Source organism: Zonotrichia albicollis, chromosome Z (assembly GCF_047830755.1).
Source record: "Zonotrichia albicollis isolate bZonAlb1 chromosome Z, bZonAlb1.hap1, whole genome shotgun sequence".
In the NCBI taxonomy this organism is placed as follows: domain Eukaryota; kingdom Metazoa; phylum Chordata; class Aves; order Passeriformes; family Passerellidae; genus Zonotrichia; species Zonotrichia albicollis.
This window is the reverse complement of record NC_133860.1, coordinates 43,689,528-43,701,836: the sequence shown is the minus strand read 5'-3', so window position 1 is coordinate 43,701,836 and position 12,309 is coordinate 43,689,528. Positions and strand designations below refer to the sequence as shown.

Genomic DNA, 12,309 nt, shown 5'->3' with positions numbered 1-12,309 from the left:
TGTGTAGTTTCTAAACTCAAATATTACTGTGTGAAGAACCTAAAGGAAAGAACAGCCTACCCCCAACAATAAGACTAAACAAGACCTCATTTTGTTTTATGTGATTGTTCCGTAAATATTTTTTTTTCTGCATTTGACTTGTTCTTCTCCCTGTAATGTTTTGTCACAGGGTTCTTAGATTATTTTTTAAAATATCCTAATGTATATTTTAAAATGTATGTACAGCTTTTGAGAGATCATGTAAATGGAATAATTTTTAGCCCATGTAAAAAGTCTTCTGTTTTTAACCTTTAGAACGCATCTTCAGTCTTCTTACCTTCAAATTTTTGATTGTACTTTTGATGGCTTTCTTTGGCAGGGCAACAATAGAGGAGACATATTCAAGGTCAATGACAAAACTAGCCAAATCAGCAAGCAATTACACACAACTTGGGTAAGTAAGTGTACATAAGAGAGAAATAAGTCACTGTATACATGGTAAGAATCAAGTCTGATTCTGAATATTTTATTGATGATGTTGAAGGTTAGTGTAACTTTACCTTTAAAAATGGTTGTTAGGTCTTTAGTAGCCATGCAAAAATTCCTGCAGACAAAGACAGCACAGTTCTTTGAACTGATGAAAAAATCCAAAACCTAAACACAGATAAACTGTCTTCTGTGTTTAAAGCAGAGTTCTTTTCAGACATAGTTACTTCTATTATGTCCTCTCAAGCCTATGGAAATTATTTTGAAGAGAGAATATATGGCCTGCAAATATGGCAGTGAATTTATTTATTTCTTTTATTTCTGGTTTTTTGGGTGTTACCTTTTCTCAGAGATGTTCAGAATGAAACTTTTCCATAGATTTATTCCACAGTTAAATGGAAGTTTTATACTCCTGGTATGTTTTTAAAAACTAGAATAATTAATGGATACTTTTCCATTACATAGATTAGGCCAATGAAAACTCAGACTTCTGAGAAAAACTAGATTTTTTTTTTTTATAGTAATGTAATCTAGAAATGTGGGGAGCTTTCATCAGTGAAAAATTTTATAATAGTTGTTTTTGCTCTTTAAATTAACAGGCAGATACAGAACCTTTGAACATAAGAGCTTTAAATCCTGTGGTTAGTATTGATTTTTAGCAGCACTAACCAGAATAGCAAGGCAGAAGTATGTCTTTGGAACGCTTGGAGAAAGTCCGTTCAGCACAGAAATCTGAGAAATGATCCCACCTCTTTGTTCATCTTCGTTAATCAGTAAATCCTTTTTAGTGGCAGACCATCCAATATTTTGTCTCCATCTTGTGGCTGCAATGATGTAAGACAACTAGAGATGTCACTAGCCAGGGAATTCCTGATTTGTTCACACTGATCAAGTATACACATAATAGTATTTACTACATGTTAAATTATTTTAATCTGTTCTTGCACTGTCTTGATGCTTGGCATTGTTGTGTGCTCATCATAGTGTTAAATGAAATTTGTGGTGTTTTACTTATTAGAGCCAATACAAGTAAAACACTGGATGTTTTGTTTATTCAATTTTAGGAGGAAAAGTGAACTGTAAACTTACTGATTATTCTGTAGCACTAGTAAAAAAATTGCCAACTGAAAGAAAAAAAACCAAAACAGATTAACATTATTTTCTTTAATCCAGGACATTTGCACCAGTTTGGGATGTTTTCAAAACCTCAACAGAAAAACTAGCAAGTTGTCATTTGGATCTTGTGCGGAGATTGCAAGAGCTAATAAAAGAAGTTCACAAGTATGGAGATGAACAGATCAAAGCTTACAAAAAGGTTATTAATTCTTTTTCTTATGTATGCCAAATGACTTGTAAACATTAATATGGTTTGGTTTTGACAACCATATGATATTTGGCAGACTAAAGAAGATGTTTCAGGAACTTTGGAAGCAGTGCAAAATATTCAAAGTATCACTCAGGCCTTGCAGAAATCAAAAGAAAACTACAATGCAAAGTGTGTGGAACAAGAACGCTTGAAAAAGGAAGGAGCAACACAGAGAGAAATTGAAAAGGTAGCTGTCACATCTTTCTTTAATTGTGCTATATTATTATCACTGCTTTTAATGAAGGAATGGGACCACCATTGGGCTAAGAAACAACTTATTGCTCAGATAAACATCAGTCTCAGATGTCATGAGATTTTAAAGGAGCAAGCTGTTTGCCATAGCTGAAAGTAGTCACAAGTTCTTTGTTACAAGACAATATATAGCTTTCTAAACCAATGGACAGTCGCCACAAAGTTTATTTTGCTTTTCTAACCTATCACCATTACTCACTTCTACTGCACTGCAGATACTTTTACCCAGGGGGGTATTATGACACATATACACATATACTTCCATTATAACTTTTAAACTCTTAACTTACTCTATTACATTACTCTTCTTACAGTTACATTGCTCTCCTACAGACCCTTCACCATCTTACCCAATACAGTTTCTTACTTAAGGTATATTCTTACTTACAACTATAGAGACATAGGTTTATGATTTTTCTGCTTAATGTCTATGTACTTTATTTTTACATTAATCCAAGCTCCTTCCAAGGCTGCAGACCAAAGTCCCCTGTATCTGTGGAAGTTTTTCTTTCCGTTTCCCACAGTGCTACTAATTGTCATACATGTTCACCTTGTATTAGTAAGTGGAATGCTCAGAAAGGATTAAACCTAGTTGAAAGTTGTGACTACTTGGCAATATGCATGATATTGTGAATATCTAGATATGTATTGTTTACACTTACTTCCTTGTCTGTTCTTACTGTACTGTAGTTCTAATTTTTCACTTTATAAATGCCTGCATCAAATGATAGTTTTGTGTAGTGTCTTTAACAGAAACAGTGCCCAATTGTTTTAAAATCTCTTGCATTTTTGAACATATTTTCTTATGTAAATGCTCAATGCCCTTGAGTAACAGAACTCAGGAATAATTGTGTTATCCCTGCAAAGAGATAAAGTAGCTGCGTACATGAGTATTTGAAGTCTGTTTAGTAAAGAAAATGTTATCAGCGCTTTCACTGCTGTTTTAAAAGGTTCCAATCTCATGGACCAGAGACTGAAGGGATCTTCACGATGAGTCAATACAATTAGTATCTTGAGGTGTATTTAGTACTGTCCTTGGGTTATAATGGGGGATTGATCCATTCACAGAATCACTCAATGTCTAGGGTTGACAGGGACCTCTGAAAGTTATCCTCTCTATTCCTCATGCTCAGGCAGGGCCATCTAAAGCCATGACCTTGTCTAGACAGCTTTCTAGTATCTTCAAGGATGGAGATCCCATGGTGTCTCTGGGCACCCTGTGCCAGGGCTCAATCACCTTCACAGGCAAAAGGTGTTCCCTGCTGTTTTCAGAGGGAGGAAACCTTTCGTGTTTTCAGTGGTGCTCAGTGATCAAACCATTGTCTCTGGTTTGATCACTGAGCACCACTGAAAAAAGCCTGACTTTGTCTTCTATGTAGTCTCCCTTCAGGCATTTGTATCTCTTAGTAAGATTCGCTCTCAGACTTCCTTGCCTCAGGCTGAACAGTTCCGCAGTCTCAGCTTTTTCTTATGGGTCAGATGCTTCAGTCCCTTCATCATCTTCATGCCGCTTTACTGGACTCTCTTCAGTATGTCTGTGTCTCACTTGCAATGAAAATTCCGGAACTAGACACTACTGTAGGTGGGGGCCTCCCCAGTGCTGAGTAGAAGGGAAGGATGCCCTTCCTTGACCTGCTGAGAAAATAGTAACTTTTTCCTATTTTCAGTAATCTAACTAGTAGAGGAAAGAAGTCACCTTTCCTTGTTTCTATTTACAACTTCTCTTATTAAATCACGAATCCTCTGCCTATTTCCGTTTCAATTAACTGGTCTGTGTGGGACTTTGTTCTTGATAGAATGATGTTTTTGCTTTTAGTCCTGCTATCTTAATGGAGAAGATAGCATTGGTTATTGTCTTTTCACTGATGACAAAAGTTATTTTGTTGACTGTTTCAGTTGTTTTATCTTGGTATAAATCTAGCTTTTTTTCCCCCAGCTTCTGTCTCAAATGGGAGTTCATGCTGGATTCTAGACATGAATCAGATGTGTGTTGGCAGATGTTTTCCTGCTAGTCTGTTCAAAGTATAATTTTTCTAAATTCTTATAAATAGGGTTTTAGTAGGAAAGGTTGACTTGAGGGAAGGCTTTTTAAGATGTAGCATTATCCTTCATCTGGAAACAAAAAAATATTCAACATGACAGATGTCTGCATGAGAAGGGGGAAAGAGGAAGCACTTTAGGAGGAGGGTAATTTTTTTGCTGTTTTATGCATCTTCCTTAGATACAATTATGTCATTGAATAGTACTTGAATGCAAGTACTTAAAATATGTTTCTAGTGGGAGTAGGTAACTGACATTGTCACATTCTCTTCTGTCATGCCTCTATTCAAATTTACACTTGCAGTTTTGTAAACAGAGTGACCAAAAATGTGTTAATTATTAGACAAGCTGGCAGCCTGTGGCTTGGACAGGAGCACTCTTTGCTGGGTTCAGAACTGGCTGCACAGCTGGGCCCAGAGAGTGGTGGTGAATGGTGCTGCATCCAGCTGACAGCCAGTCACCAGTGGTGTCCTCAGGGGTCTGTGCTGGGCCAGTTCGGTTTAATATTTTTATTGATGACATGGATGAGGGATTAGAGTCCTTTATTAGCAAATTTGCAGATGACACTAAGCTGGGAACGTGTGTTGATCTGTTAGAAGGACAGAGGGCTTTGCAGAGGGACTTGGAAAGGTTGGATGGATGGGCAGAATCTAATGGGATGAAGTTCAGTAAGTCCAAGTGCCAAGTCCTGCACTTTGGCCACAATAACCCCCTGCAACATTAGAGACTGGGGACGGTGTGGCTGGACAGTGCTCAGGAGGAAAGGGATCTGGGGGCACTGGTGACAGCCGACTGGCCATGAGCCAGCAGTGTGCCCTGGGGGCCAGGAAGGCCAAAGGGATCCTGGCCTGTGTCAGGAACAGTGTGGCCAGCAGGAGCAGGGAGGTCATTCTCCCCTGTACTCAGCACTGGTGAGGCCACACCTCGAGTGCTGTGTCCAGTTCTGGGCCCTCAGTTTGGGAAGGACCTTGAGACGCTTGAGCACATCCAGAGGAGGCAACGAGGCTGGAGAGGGGCTGGGAACACAAACCCTGTGAGGAATGGCTGAGGGAGCTGGGGGTGTTTAGCCTGGAGAAAAGGAGACTCAGAGGTCTCTTCAGAGGTCTCTTCTTATCACCCTCTTCAACTCCCTGAAGGGTGGCTGTGATGAGCTGGGGGTTGGTCTCTTTCTCCGGGCAACAGCAGACAGAACAAGAGGACACAGTCTCAAGCTGCACCAAGGGAGATACAGGCTAGAATTAAGGAGGAAGTTTTTCACAGAAAGAGTGGTATATATAATATATATATAAATACTGGAATCATCTACCCAGGGAGGTGGTGGAGTCACCATCTCTTGATGTGTTTAAAAAAAGACTGGATGTGGCACTTGGTGCCATGATCTAGTTGAGGTGTTAGAACATGGGTTGGACTCGATGATCTTAAAGGTCTCTTCCAGCCTAGAAATTCTGTGATTCTGTAATTTATTCTTCCTTTGGTAGAAAATAGATGTATTACTTTCAGTGCAACATGATAACTATTTGCGTGCAAAATCACAGATTCACTGCTTTCTCAGAAAACAAGGGATCTGCACCAGTATACTAAGAGTTTATCACAAAGTGAAATATTTGGAGAGGTACTTTGTTGAAGAATCTAAGGAAGTATCTGAGACCTTGCAAGTCTCATTGCAGCTGGAAGTTAATACTGACTTGCATAATAATTTCCTGTTGTTCTCTGACATGTAAACTTCTCTATTTTTAGTGACTTAACAAAAAATCAGTTGACTGATCCTTATTCTTTCACATACTGTAAATCTGGTCACATACTGTAAGTACAGTTCTAGCAATTGCTGTGCCTGAGAATAGTCATATCCTATTTTCAGAAGAGATTACTAGTTAATCAAACAGTGTCCATATGTTTTATCATTTTTTCTGTCCTTCTCAGTACTTAGTTTTTTAATTGCTCTTCAGCATGTAATACTGGCATTCTGCTCATCATTAAACAGGATGGGAAATGGAGAATGTTCTTGTTTTGCCAAACTCTATTGCACACAGAGTTCAATTAAAAATACTTTACCAAAAATACCCTCCCATTTTTACTTTTAGCTTGACATTATGTTCCTTTTTAGTGATTAAATTTGGAATCAACTTCAAAGCAGTCATACTTTTAAAAGCAAGATTTCAGGGAGCATGTTGTATTTTCAGCATAGTAAATGGCAGTTGAGAAATATGATAGCACTCTGTGCTTCTCAGTGATTTTCCTCTGTAAATGTGTATGAGTGAGAATCATGAAGTAAATTTCAGGATAATAAACTGATAGGTTTGATACAACTTTTCTGAATAATCCATATTTTTATTATTTTAAGTATTTTCACATTCTGTTATGCTGAGTTTAGAAGAGTTTGTGAGTAAGGTATGATTAGGCTTTCTTTGTAACTGGACAACTACTTTTGATTTCTATTCCTTTGAAGTGCTAATGGTACACTGTTACTCATGATTATCAGTTATTTTTCTCTTGGAAATTGCAGAATCTCTTTCTCTTGCCAGCGGGCATCTTTCTATTAACTCATTTGAAATTACAGATAGCAGTCAGCTTTACAAATCATTCTAAATAAAAAATAGTTTCTGTTCGACAGATGAAACTGATTTGCAAGGTGGAGGAGGGCTATAACTAGAACAAATAGAAAATATACAATTCTCTTTACTGATCTTATTAACAATTCAGGAATACTTTTGTGTTACAAATTTCTGAGAGATAGTAAGCCTGTTGAATAAAGAAGCTTGGAAAGAAAATGGTGCTCAAGATGATTTTCATTGGCATTTAATTTGGAAATGGATTATCAATGGTTTGAAAGACTTCATCTCATGCATCATATTGTAAACTTTGAAAATAACTATTTCTCTACCACAATCAGTCACTTCATTTAGTTTTGTTCTCCATGTAATACTGAGATTTTCCTGTATTTTGTTTTATGTTCTACTTTACTCCCAGAAAGCTGATTTTGGTATTAACAACAAATAATGAAAAGTATAAATCTCCAAAGTACTATTAATAGTAATACTGACCTGCCTAAATGTGATCTTCACTATACTCTGCACTAGCTTCACTTTCAAATACCTGTTAATTCATTGATGTAACTCCCATATACTTCTAGGTTTCTTTCTTCATTTCTAAGAGAACTTCAGCATCATGGGGTTTTGCCATTGATCCTTTCAGAATTGCACTTGTAACTGTTTGCTCTATATTCTAACCCTTCTTTTTTTCTTATTTTGCTGTTGCATATATAACTTTGTTGTTCCCCTTTGACAAGAGCTAATGAGTTGTCTTCAGCAATAAAAATTTGATATCAAAGTTAGTATTGTTATAAATATTTTAATAAAATTTTCATTGCTTATAAGGGCAAGTGATTTAGTTGACTTAATTTGTCACACTTGTATGTTATTTATATATAGTAAAATCTCCAGTTGCTCTTATCTGAGATGTTTGGTGTGGAAATTTTGTTATGACGCATCTCTGTTTTGGTGCCTGGTGCCTTTATTTTATGTCCCTGATCATTTTTAGAGATCATCATTGGGCTTTCTTTTAATATTAACTTTAAAAACCTGTATATGACATTTGTCTCATTTTTGTATTGATCTATAGGCAGCAGTTAAATCTAAAAAAGCAACAGATACCTATAAACTGTATGTGGAGAAGTATGCTGCATTTAAATCTGATTTTGAACTGAAAATGACAGAAACAGCACAGGTAAGTGTTGAATTAACTTTTGAAGTTGGTTAATGTATTCTGTTTAATTTCTAGAGCAATCTGAAATTAAAGATTTAAAAAATGGAAATTGATTTGCTTGAAAGGCAGACACTGACTATATATGTTGTGATAGCACTGTCCTTCAATGACACTGTGCCGGCGCTCTAGAAGGTGTTTTGAAGAAATTTTTGGCAGAAAGCAAAATGAACTTCTGCAAGTATTGTATGTGCATTGTGTTTATGTGGAGAAATGTCTGAATTGGTGGGCACCCTGGACTCATTTACAGGAATTTTAATATTGGGATCCATTGTGGCTTTTCATTATTATTCCACTGAAGCACTAAAGTTACAGTTTGTTAAAATGCCTACCCAGGATTTACCTGAGGTTATGAAAAGCCATTACAGCTGTTCAAGTTTCTGGGGTTTTTTAAAAGACTATATTCTAGAAGATTTCAGGTGCTTTGTATCAATGCATATGCCATTTCTTGCTACATTTTGAACCACATTTGCCTAAGTGTCCGTAGCTCCTTAACTGTAGCTGTCCTTTTACATAAAATTGAAAGTAATTTTCACCTAATGTTATTATGGACACTTGTAAACTTTCCACATTTGTCCATATTGGAAATGAAATTGTCATTCTGCCAATTAAAGATATATGCATGGAATTCACTTTAAGTATAATGGTGTAGCTGCGTTCACAATTTGGTTGCACAATGGCTACTTTAAAGATGATGCGATAGGAAAAATTACATCTGTGAATATATGGAAGCCCACTTCTGTGTGAAGCACATCCTGTATTGTCTTAATTCAGCATACATTTCATTTGAAAAGATGCTGATTAATTCTCAAAATGAAATCAGTGAGAAGTGTGAGTATTTTAATTTCTTTCCGTGCAAAATCAGTTGGTCTAGATTAAATCTGTTTTACAATGTCCAGTAAAAGTAAAATCGTAGAGTAGGCTACAGAGGATGTCCGTGTCTTCTGTAATTAAGATGAAGGCTGCTGAAAAAAAAGAAAATAATTTTAATCTCCCTAAGTGATGACTACAGAGGTACATAAGTATGGCAGAAGATTGAGGGTCTAAGAAGCTAGAGATATGTGTCTTGTATGCAGGGAGTCATAGTCTGTGAATCAGAGTAGCAGGATGTTGAAGATGGGGATCTTCACAGAACCCTGTGCTAATTGGAGACAGGATTAAGTGGTGCACCGAAGTTTGAACACACTTGAAAGGGTAATTACAGAAGCAGGCAGAGAACTAGGGAAGAGCAGAAGTAAACAAAGATTTCAAGACTGTTATGATTGACTGTTGGAGAGGATGAGAACATTTTTAGTTCTGATTTTTGGCCCGGAAGAGACCATTGAAAACTTTGGAAGTGATTTTAAAATGGCTGTCAGCTGACAGCCTGGGTAAAAAGGAACAAACTGTAAAAATTATACGTGATGAGTTTAAAGATCAAACAAAACATATTTAAAAAACATAGATTTACTAGAGAAAGAGTGTGTATGTTTACAGTTGTTCTAAAAAGGAAGTGCAAAATAGATCCAGACATAAGATTTCTTGGTTTAGGTGAAAAAACAAGACTCTTCAGTTATGGAGAAAAGAGGAAACTTGAACACCTTCTAAACATCTTTTGGTAGAAATAGATCAGATTTTTTTGAAAGGCTAGATGAAAGTTCACACAGTAAGTAAAAAAGTTCAATAATAATTCTGAAATGATCTCTTGTTTTCTAAAGTGCATTATTTCATAACTGAATTCTGCACCTTACTTTCCTAAATGTGACTATTTGGTTTAATATGTTGAGGAAAAAAAGGGCTTATTTGTTATTTTTTCATTTTAGTGTATTTAATTTTTGAAGTTTAAGATTTATTGTTTCAGGAAATATTTTCATTATTATTAATTGCTTATATTTGTTTGCAGAAATTTCAAGACATCGAAGAAATGCACCTTCTTCGAATGAAAGAGATTATACAGTCATTGTCAAATACCATAAAAGAAATTCATTTACAAATAGGAGAGGTATTTTTATACTATATTTGGATCATGCTTTGTTTTTCCTTAATTGTTAAATGGAATATTTCTTACTTTGTGAAATTCAACATAATTTAATGAAATTCAACATAAGGTCAAATTTCCATGGCTTCCTGTTGCATTTTTAAGTTCAGTACCACAAAGTTTACCAGATAAGACTGGATAAATTTTGTCATCAAGAAAAAAACTATTAGGACAATTTGAAGAATTTAAAAGTTGAAGAATTTTTAGTGTATTTCTAAATTCTGCTTCCTGGATATTAATTTAGCACTCATTTCACACAGATTAAGGATACTGCTTTTTAAATTAGAACTAGAGATTATGTCAGTCTGGGAAGTTTCCAGGTATGTTATACTCTTGGATTTTATCAGCAAAAGATATTTAGTAACAGAAGCTTTTATAATATCTTTTGTTTTGATGGAAGTTGAATTAATTAATAATCTTTATAAGCAGTCCTTTTTTATTTTTTTGAAGTGTCACTTTATTTGCTTACACTTTAGTATTGAGGTTCTCTGCTAATAAATGATCATCACAAGGGTGATGCTGTTTATTTCTAAAGTATATACACATCCTTCCTTGTTGGAAAAACCTACTAACAGCATGTTGTTAGAGCAAAACAACGTGTTGCTAGAACCAGAAATATTACAAGAGTAAGGCTTTTTACTCAAGCAGGTGGGAGTTGTGATAATACAGTAATAACAGTTCACGCCCTAAACTGGTGCTGGCTGAAAAAACTGCCTGTCTTCCTGACATTATGATGGGATATGTTGCCAACAAATTAGAAAAATATATATACGCAAGTTTTTTAACATGGAAGAAACAGAATTAAAACCTAGATCTGTATTTCATTTTTTGTCTATAGTGTACCCACACTTGCTAATACTACAGAAAGGAGTAGTTTTTCCTAGATAAATTATCTTTTGATTTTTCTAAGTCCTAATTTTTCTAATGTGTTTTAGGGGAAGGATTATGAATTTTAACTACTACAATAGCTACTTCTTAAAGTTAATAACTTTTTTTTTTGAAGGTGCATGAAGAGTTTATTAATAACATGACAAATACAACAGTTGAGAGTTTAATACAGAAATTTGCTGAGTCAAAAGGAACTGGCAAGGAAAGACCTGGTAAGAAATTAAAACTCATAGAATAGGAAATGTTAGCTTTAAAACTGGAAATTTCCATTCCTAATGAAATGTCAAACCTGTATTTGTTAATGTGCTGTATTTTTAACATATGTTCAAATTCTTGGTATTCATTATTAACTTTGATATTAAATGGTTTGTGGAAATTGGTAATGCAGAATTCATTATGTGCATGTAGTATTTGTGTTTATGATGTTTGGTAGTTTATTGGTCTGTACAACTAAACTATGCAGTTTCCTGGAACATCAGGGAAATTTGTCAAGAAACTGTAGTTCCTTATACAAACTGTGTGTTGTCTGCTATGTGTTTCTTGTACAAACTGTGAAATCTGCATAAATTGTACTTCAGAACTTTGTTGAATATAAACGTATTAAGAGCAGATGTCTATAAAGCTGCTTATTCAACTATTGGAGCGGTTGCATAAATTTGTTCAGCTTACCAAATTATCATTTTAATAGATACACAATATCTATTTTTTTATAAAATGTATTTTAATATACAATAATGTGTATTGCTTCTTTAGTAAGAAGCAAATTGAATAGTACTTTCTGAAGCTACTGTTGATTGGGTGTGGTAAGACTTTCCTGGACTGGCATAAAAAGTTGTTCTCACAGTACTGCCTATATTGTGTCACTTTAATATTGGCATGAATATACAGTCACTAGGTGTGTAAACAAGGAATTAGTAGTACTGTTTCCTTCAGTGCTAGGAGTCCTCATAAGCATCTCTTGTCTTCTAGTAGAGGCGAACAAAGATGTTTTTTTTCCTAGAGCAAGAATGTACATACCGGAGTCCGTAATGAAAATTTATAATGAATTGTTAAATATTATTAGGTGTCTTGCAATGTGTGTGGGAGGTGTTTAAAACATAACATTGTTTCATATTCTTTCTGTGATCCTGTAATGCTGATATCCAAGTGGGCTGAGGTAAGATTACATATGGAATGATTTTTGAAAGTTTCCTGTGTATGTATCAATTTCTCAGTAAAGCTTAAAAAAGAAAATGTGTGAACTTCAGGGTATCAAGTTCAGTTGGTCTGAAACAGGACAAAGACATGTTACAATTTGGTGTTCAGACCTCTTGGATTAGCTGTTGCCAAGATGTCATGGGAGGGATCTCCATCTTGCATTTAAGGTTCTGACTGCCTGAGTTACAAAGACCCTTGCTAATTTGTCCTAGAACATTGCACACTTCAAGTCATGCTATCCAGCATGGGTTTTGCCAGACAACATTGTAATTTTTAGAGAAGTAACACTTCACCATTTAATTTAATGGAAAAATTACACACATTT

At 35.4% G+C, this 12,309-nt stretch overlaps 1 protein-coding gene across 6 annotated transcripts in view; it reads left to right on the top strand.

Annotated features, from left to right (window-relative positions):
• Window positions 1-12,309, top strand: part of FCHO2 (FCH and mu domain containing endocytic adaptor 2) — a 92,570-nt gene that overhangs the window by 14,234 nt on the left and 66,027 nt on the right. For 5 of the 6 annotated variants that reach the window (XM_074533283.1, XM_074533281.1, XM_074533285.1 and 2 more), the window contains exons 3-8: window positions 359-433; window positions 1,639-1,780; window positions 1,866-2,018; window positions 7,742-7,846; window positions 9,765-9,863; window positions 10,903-10,999. In XM_074533283.1, coding sequence (XP_074389384.1) covers window positions 359-433; window positions 1,639-1,780; window positions 1,866-2,018; window positions 7,742-7,846; window positions 9,765-9,863; window positions 10,903-10,999 — 671 coding nt within the window. Of the gene's footprint in view, window positions 1-358; window positions 434-1,638; window positions 1,781-1,865; window positions 2,019-7,741; window positions 7,847-9,764; window positions 9,864-10,902; window positions 11,000-12,309 lie in introns of those variants that run through there. The other variant, XM_074533286.1, reaches the window with a different exon arrangement.